General features: G+C 37.5%; 1 protein-coding gene across 1 annotated transcript in view; it reads right to left on the bottom strand.

The window, feature by feature from the left end:
- Trpm7 (transient receptor potential cation channel, subfamily M, member 7) overlaps positions 1-8,888 on the bottom strand; it is a 98,434-nt gene that overhangs the window by 59,755 nt on the left and 29,791 nt on the right. The window contains exons 5-9 of the mRNA XM_013010113.1: positions 7,827-8,040; positions 6,563-6,687; positions 5,260-5,431; positions 3,302-3,476; positions 1,673-1,796 (exon numbers count right to left, since the gene is read on the bottom strand). Of these exons, the coding sequence (XP_012865567.1) occupies positions 1,673-1,796; positions 3,302-3,476; positions 5,260-5,431; positions 6,563-6,687; positions 7,827-8,040 (810 nt within the window). The remainder of the gene's footprint in view (positions 1-1,672; positions 1,797-3,301; positions 3,477-5,259; positions 5,432-6,562; positions 6,688-7,826; positions 8,041-8,888) is intronic.

The raw sequence follows: 8,888 nt of genomic DNA, 5'->3' as shown, positions 1-8,888 counted from the left end.
AGGCAAGCACTCTACCACTGAGCCACCTTCCCAACCCCAAATGTATTGTTTTTTAGAGTGTAAACAAAAACCATAGAGATTCAGTTAACTTTTATGTAGCACGGGTATAGCTTATGTAACTGAAGAACCAAATATATTGATTTGATATTGACTATTTCAAAAATCTAATTGAAACTATGAAAAATTTTCAAACATTTAATAAAATTGATATAACCTTTATATTACCTGTATTTACTCCACCAGTTAAAATCCAGGCTCCAGTTGTAACTGCAGCTTTAATAAGACCCTTTCCAAGCAACTGTTTAATTCGTGGATGAAGCTCAAACTTCTGCATGCCTCCATGTACAGAGATAACAAGTTTGGGTAATTCCATTTGCCATTCTTTAAGCAGAAGTTGCAGAATGACTTCAGGTTTGGTGTCATATGATAGCCTCACATACTAAAACAAAAAATATTTTAAAAGGACCAAATAACTATACTCACAGGTTTAACAAAGCAATTTTATCTAACTTTGGAAAAAGAAATTAATTAGATCATACAAAAACAGATTTCATAAGCTATTTTCAATATATTTACACTCCTTTTATTAGTAAATGATTTTAACGTTGAAAAAAATCATTCTATGAGGCCTATAGAACTGCTGCCATTCTAACTCAAAAACATTAAGACACTAATTTTTTTTCTTTTTTTTTGGGTCCGGTCGTGGGGCCTGAACTCTGGGCATGGTCACTGTCCCTCGGCTCTTCAGCTCAAGGCCAGTGCTCTACCACTTGAGCCAAAGTGCCACTTCCGGCTTTTTTTCACCTCTGCTTATGTGGTGCTGAGGAATCGAACCCAGGGCCTCATGCATGTAAGGCAAGGGCTCTACCACTGAGCCACCTTCCCAGCCCCAGTAAGACACTAATTTATGAGTTTATCCAGAATTAATTGCTGTGTTTTAAGTACCAGTGTAAACTAGAAGCAATAAGCCTGGCTCAGATGATGGGAATGGGGGGAGGAGGAGATAGAAGAATTAAAAAAAAAAAAGACATTCTAAGATATTTGCTGAGAGAAAAATTCAGAATTATGTGTTTGAATGTTTTGTCAATGACCTAAATCTGGACCACTTATGACAAAACTGACTATGCAGTAAAAATTTAAAGGTCTTTTAAATACAGATGACAATTTCCTTCTTTTGAAGGCATGGGAAACAATCGAGAAATTTAGCCAATGATAAATGGGAGGGCTCAGCTAGGGATGTAGCTCAGAGGAAGAGCATGTGCATGGCAGGCACAAAGCCCTGATTTCCATCTCAACACCACATTAAAAACAAAACCAGGGGCTGGGAAGGTGGCTCAGTGGTAGGGTGCTTGTCTTGCATGCATGAAGCCCTGGGTTCGATTCCTCAGCACCACATAAGCAGAAAAGGCCGGAAGTGGTGCTGTGGCTCAAGTGGCAGAGTGCTAGCCTTGAGCTGAAGAGCTGAGGAGCAGCGCCCAGGCCAGGCTCCATGACCAAAAAACAAAAACAACAACAACAAAAAAAAATTGATGCAACAAATTAAGAACAGGCCCTTTGTTTCTTAAGTCCTGTTTACTTTGTTGTATCTCCTTGCATTTTGAATTTAACATCCGCCTATCAGGGTAGAATGTACTTTAAAAGAAATAAAATGACTAATTTGAAATCTACTTACAAGCTCCTTTTTTTTCATACACTCCATCAGAGTCTGAAATAAATGAACTGCTTCACTTTGGCCAAAGTTAAACGTTTTTTTGATGGTTGAAATGATATCAGGCTCGGCTGCATCGGGAAGATTCCTGGTACAAGAGGAAATGCGACAATTCACTGACTTCACCTTTCCTTAGCTACATGATCCCAATGAAGTACAAGCAGATCCCCGAAGACCCGGAAATTTTGTATTAAAATTAAATATTTGTCTGAATGAAACTATCTTTTCCTTTAAGAATACCCATTACAAAGCTATAAGGAATTTAAAAAGAAAAAAAAAGGAATGATTTTTCTCTAGAATTATTTCATGAATGTTTTTAACAAAGTATATATTATAGTATTAGTAATTATAAGATATTGTACAACCAGGTGCAAAAAATATCATATAACCAGATGCCAATGGCTCACACCTGCAATCCTAGCTACTCAGGAGGCCGAGATCTGAGGATCATGGTTGGAAGCCAGCTGGGGCAGAAAAGTCCTTGTGAGACTGGAAGTGATGCTATGGCTCAAGTGGTTAGCCTTGAGCACAGAGAGGCTCAGGGATAGTGCCCAGGCCCTGAGTTCAAGTCCCACAAGTAACCAAAAAACAAAACTGTGTGTGTGTGTGTGTATATATTACATCAACTCAAATTTCAGGTATTACATCCTATAAGGTTATATTCCAAAGTTATCTATGTTCTATGAGGTTAATAAACATCAATACATTTACAAGGCTCAACTATATAGAAAAAATATGAAAATTCACCATGATGTCTTCTTCCCAGTGTCTTTTCATCTGCATAGCTCTACTTCTGACCTTTAATCACCATTAACTTGTACAATTTTTCAAGATATCTTTTTACATAGATTATCCTTTTTGTTTTTACATTAAAAAATGTCCTCACACACACACATTGCTCAACATATTCTTTTGTCCATGAAGACATTTTGGAAACCCTCATAAATCTAGAATACAGGTCCTATCTTTACTCAGCTACAAACTGTCCCATTGTGTAGTAGACCACAATTTATTTATTCACACTTGTTCTGACAGATGTCCTACTTTGTTCTTATTTTTTACTCTTACAGGTAATCCTGTATCAAGAAACTTTGACATTTTTTTTTCCACAGATGTTCATCTATAGGAACAATTCCCAGCAACATTCTTCTAAAGGAACAACTGCCTTCCAAGAGGATATATATTTCAATCCTTCCAGTAACATACAAGACTATGGCAGCAAGCCTTAAAAAATTCTTAGTAGCTGGGCACCGGTGGCTCACGCCTAGCTACACAGGAGGCTGAGATCTGATGATTGTGGTTCAAAGCCAGCCCAGGCAGGCAAAGCCTGTGAGACTCTCATCTCCAAAAAACCACTAGAATACTGGAAGTGGTGCTGTGGCTCAAGCCATAGAGCACTGGCCTTGAGCTGAACAGCACAGGGACTGCGCCCAAACCCAGAGTTCAACCCCATGACCGACCAAAAAAAAAAAAAAAAAATCTTATTAAACTTGAGATTTTCATGTTCATAAAATGCTCAAAGGAATCTGAATATCTAAAAACCACAGGCCTCTTTAATAAGGCTATTCAATTTCTGACACTCAAGATACTTACCCTCCTTCTTCTGTTTGCTTATGAATATATGCTAGCAAATCTGCAGCTCTGCCTGTGCCTTCACACACAACTACTGGAACAGGGGGACTTTCTTGAAGATATTCTAAAACCGTGAGGATAACATTAGGCCCACCTTCAAATACCAGTGCCACCACAGGAACACCCTGGCCAATTCCTAAAAAACAGGTAACAGTTTAATTAGAAAATCAGACAACAGTCAACAATTTAATCTTATTTTAAATAAAAATTAAAAGTCAAAATATAATTTCCTATAAAACTATGAAATTCACACCAAGTACTAGAGGTGATACAGTCTCTCATAAACAATGTACTAAATAAATTATGTTGTCATTAACTCTGTTCTAAAGGACAAAAATCAGAAAATCCATTATGTAATTTAGTACACAATGAAAATTTATAAATTACCTTCTTGATGAGAAATTTGAGTTGACAAGGAATGTATAGTAACAAATTTTAGTTTGCTCTTAAAAAGTCTTGTAGCCGGGTACTGGTGGCTCACACATGTAATCTAGCTACTCAGAAGGCTGAGTGAGATCTGAGGAGGAGGGTTTAAAGCCAGCCAAGGCAGAAAAGGCCCTGTGAGATTCTTCTCTCCAATTAACCTCTCAAAAACTAGAAGTGGCACTGTGGCTCAAGTAGTAGAGCAGTAGGCCTGAGTACAAAGAGGCACAGGGACAGCACCCAGACCCTGAGTTTGATCTCTATGATTGACCAAACAACAACCACCACCACCCCTCAAAAAGCATGTGATCCTCCAGAGTGTCACCTACCACATTCAGCTTCATTTGTTTTCTTAATATGTACTGGTTGGATTTCTAACATATGGGAATTAATGGAAGCAGAATTTACAAGAGGAAAAGAAAAAAAATCTAGTCAAAAATACTAATTTTTGTTTTTATAATAACCTGCAATATAGTGAGGAAATACAAAATAATGGTAATAGTCAGGCACGGGTGGCTCACGCCTGTAATCCTAGCTACTCAGGAGGCTGAGATCTGAGGATCGAGGTTCAAAGCCAGCCCAGGCAGGAAAGTCCGTGAGACTCTAATCTCCAATAACCACTAGAAAACTGGAAGTGGCTGTGGCTCAAGCATAGAGCACTCGCCTTGAGCTGAAGAGTGCAGGGATAGTGCCCAAGCCCAGAGTACAAGCCCCAAGACCAACCAAAAAAACAAAAACAAAAATAAAAAATAATGGTAAGTGTACAGTTATAAAACATTCCTAATTTTTGTAAATGCTTGGATCTCCTGGTATTCTGAATGTGCTAGTCTGGAATTTCATACTTTCACTTTTGATTTGGTCATGGAGTTTATCTCCTTGGTATCCCAGGGTCCTATTGAAATGAATCTAGATGTTGTGCCATAAAAGTTCAGCCTCAGGTTGGGAAGCTGGGAAGGTGGCTCAGTGGAAGAGTGCTTGCCTTGCATGCATGAGGCCCTGGGTTCGATTCCTCAGCACCACATAAGCAGAAAAAGCAGGAAGTGGCGCTGTGGCTCAAGTGGTAGAGCGCTAGCCTTGAGCTGAAGAGCTGAGGGACAGCACCCAGGCCCAGAGTGCAGACCCCATGACTGGCAAAAAAAAAAAAAAAAAGTTCAGCCTCACCAAGCACTGGTGGCTCACACCTGTAAACCTAGCTACTCAGTAAACTAAGATTTAGAGGAGAATTCAAGGCCAGCCCAGCACAAACAAACAAACAAAAAAGTAAATACCCTGGGTTACAATAGGTTTGCAATAGCAACTTTTTGACTTTGAAGACTGAGCAACCTCTTTTCCTCAGTATTATTTTTTCTAAGATCAGCCATTCTTAGTTGCTTTATAAGTTATCTTGCTATGTGAGGAAAAAACACCTCAAAGAACACCATGCTTTTTCAGCATTTGCTGGTTATTATTACAGCCCTCAAAAATTTTAACAATAACAAGTATGTGAATTCCCTTACTAGCATGAATTCTTTGCTGATTAATAGTTTTTTCAAGTTCTCTTCTTAGTCTGACTTCTGCCCCATACTTTCCAACAGTGCCATCATCCACCAATATGAAATGGGAATGGAGATTATTCAGAACGTTTAATTTGCTCAGGGGGTTCAATAAGGTTTGGTAAGGGGCAACAACCTAAACAATAGCAAAAGAAGAGTTAGTCAGGATTACATGTAATATAAAATAAAATTTAAATAGTCCACAAACAAAAGAGTTAAAATTCCAGTTTACATTTAGAAATAAACAGAAATAACAGGTAATATTCAAAAAAGCAAAAGCTTTTACCCAACTGAAGAAAATTGATAAGATAAACCAAGTAATTACATCTTGATCCTTACTGTAGAAATACGTATTTTAATCATTATATGCAAAAAGCAGCAAATAAGTGAATAGTGTTAATCAACTATTATTAGGTTAAATGAATAAGATGTAATATACAAAGCACACTTAAGAAGAGCAATAAAATGTCTTGTTAGCTTTCTAGCCATAAACAGAATCTTTTACATTTGATATTAGAAATTTTCTAACACTTGAGGATGATTACTACAAATTCAGGAGCTCCTTTCTAGTAGTCTCTAACAAGTATCTAAACAGCTTCAAGCTCAAGTAAAAACATTTCATTCCAACTGTTAGTGACAAAAGATTAATGCATTTAAAAATATTTTTGGGGCTGGGAAGGTGGCTCAGTGGTAGAGCGCTTGCCTTGTATGCCTGAGGTCCTGGGTTTGATTCCTCAGCACCACATAAGCAAAAAGAAAAAAAGCCAGAAGTGGTGCTGTGGCTCAAGTGGTAGAGCGTTAGCCTTGAGCTGAAGAGCTGAGGGACAGCGCCCAGGCCAAGAGCTCAGGCCCCACGACCGAACCAAAAAAAAAAAAATTTTATTAGCATCTATACAAGGGTGTTTGCATTGCCACATTTCCATACGTGCGCAAGCTCCCCATTCAACTTACTCCCTTCTTGTCTCCTCACTGTGCCTTATCCCCTGTCCCTCAAAAAAGTGATTCTTAATGCAATATAGCCATTAAAAATTTAATTAAAGATATTGAAAACATGTTAAAGTACAGAAAAAAAAATCAAAATTATTTACAGTTATTAATGTATTTCCAAAAGGATCAGAAGAAAACTACAGGAAAATACTTTTTAAATTGAATTTGGAAAGTATAGTATAATCATGAATAAACACTTTAATACAACTTCACTATTCTTGCTATAATTTTGTTAATACATTAAATCTAAATATAAGAAATTTAAAAAAATTATTCTTACATCTCTCCCAACAAGATCATTTCTGTTCTCTATCACTCCCCATGGAGCTATTCCAATAGTGCAAATCTTTCGTGATGATCGAGAAGCATGCTCTTTGAGGGCATCACCAACGTGTTTTGCCACACCTGTTCACACAAAATGTTATTCATCTCAGTAATTATCACATCATATGTAAGACTACACATTACTGAGTTATCAGCTTGTCATGTACATCTCCTCAGTACAGCATAAACTTCATAAAAGTATCTTTTCTGCTCTGTGAAATGATAATATACTCAGCAGCCCAAAGAATATCTGCTAATGGGTTCAAGAAAAAAAGTATATAGTTGCTGATGCCAAATGAATAAATGATTCAACTCATATAAATTAAAGACTTTTAGTTTTAGATGACAAAATTAACTTGCCCTCCTTATATTCAGCTTTACATAAGACAGAAAAGAAAGGAATAAAAGCTGAGAGGAATAAAAGCTCAGTGGTAGAGTGCTTGCCTTGCATGCATGAGGCCCTAGTTCGATTCCTCAGCACCATATAAGCAGAAAAAGCTGGAAGTGGCACTGTGGCTCAAGTGGTAGAGTGTTAGCTAGCCTTGAGCTGAAGGATAATGCCCAGGCCCAGAGTTCAAGCTCCATGATCAACCAAAAAAGAAACGAACAAATGAATGAAAGGAAGAAAGAAAAGAAAGGGCTTAGTATATTAAAATTAGTTTTTATGACTCCATAGGCAAGAGACTACCATTGTCCCATCAATTTACTAATAGCCATTCTGCTCTCTAGTAGTGCTGGCAAAGAGCAAACAGTAAGTAGTTTAGGCTGTCACAACTATTCTTCTTTGCCGTTGGAGGCACAAAATGGGTTAAAGACAATACATAAACAAATGAGTATGGGTATGGTAAAATAAAACTATTCACAAAAACAAGGATCAAGCTGGATTTGGGACATGGACTCTTTGTCAAACTTCTGCTCTAAATGTATTGTTTTTTTTTTTTGTTCTTTTTGCTTATGTGGTGGTGAGGAATCGAACCCAGGGCCTCATGCATGCAAGGCAAGCACTCTACCACTGAGCCACCTTCCCAACCCCAAATGTATTGTTTTTTAGAGTGTAAACAAAAACCATAGAGATTCAGTTAACTTTTATGTAGCACGGGTATAGCTTATGTAACTGAAGAACCAAATATATTGATTTGATATTGACTATTTCAAAAATCTAATTGAAACTATGAAAAATTTTCAAACATTTAATAAAATTGATATAACCTTTATATTACCTGTATTTACTCCACCAGTTAAAATCCAGGCTCCAGTTGTAACTGCAGCTTTAATAAGACCCTTTCCAAGCAACTGTTTAATTCGTGGATGAAGCTCAAACTTCTGCATGCCTCCATGTACAGAGATAACAAGTTTGGGTAATTCCATTTGCCATTCTTTAAGCAGAAGTTGCAGAATGACTTCAGGTTTGGTGTCATATGATAGCCTCACATACTAAAACAAAAAATATTTTAAAAGGACCAAATAACTATACTCACAGGTTTAACAAAGCAATTTTATCTAACTTTGGAAAAAGAAATTAATTAGATCATACAAAAACAGATTTCATAAGCTATTTTCAATATATTTACACTCCTTTTATTAGTAAATGATTTTAACGTTGAAAAAAATCATTCTATGAGGCCTATAGAACTGCTGCCATTCTAACTCAAAAACATTAAGACACTAATTTTTTTTCTTTTTTTTTGGGTCCGGTCGTGGGGCCTGAACTCTGGGCATGGTCACTGTCCCTCGGCTCTTCAGCTCAAGGCCAGTGCTCTACCACTTGAGCCAAAGTGCCACTTCCGGCTTTTTTTCACCTCTGCTTATGTGGTGCTGAGGAATCGAACCCAGGGCCTCATGCATGTAAGGCAAGGGCTCTACCACTGAGCCACCTTCCCAGCCCCAGTAAGACACTAATTTATGAGTTTATCCAGAATTAATTGCTGTGTTTTAAGTACCAGTGTAAACTAGAAGCAATAAGCCTGGCTCAGATGATGGGAATGGGGGGAGGAGGAGATAGAAGAATTAAAAAAAAAAAAGACATTCTAAGATATTTGCTGAGAGAAAAATTCAGAATTATGTGTTTGAATGTTTTGTCAATGACCTAAATCTGGACCACTTATGACAAAACTGACTATGCAGTAAAAATTTAAAGGTCTTTTAAATACAGATGACAATTTCCTTCTTTTGAAGGCATGGGAAACAATCGAGAAATTTAGCCAATGATAAATGGGAGGGCTCAGCTAGGGATGTAGCTCAGAGGAAGAGCATGTGCATGGCAGGCACAAAGCCCTGATTTC

The sequence above is a fragment of the Dipodomys ordii genome, unplaced genomic scaffold, assembly GCF_000151885.1.
Source record: "Dipodomys ordii isolate 6190 unplaced genomic scaffold, Dord_2.0 Scaffold11, whole genome shotgun sequence".
Taxonomy (NCBI): Eukaryota; Metazoa; Chordata; class Mammalia; order Rodentia; family Heteromyidae; genus Dipodomys; species Dipodomys ordii.
The sequence above is the reverse complement of the archived record's forward strand: the minus strand, read 5'-3'. Positions and strand labels throughout refer to the sequence as shown.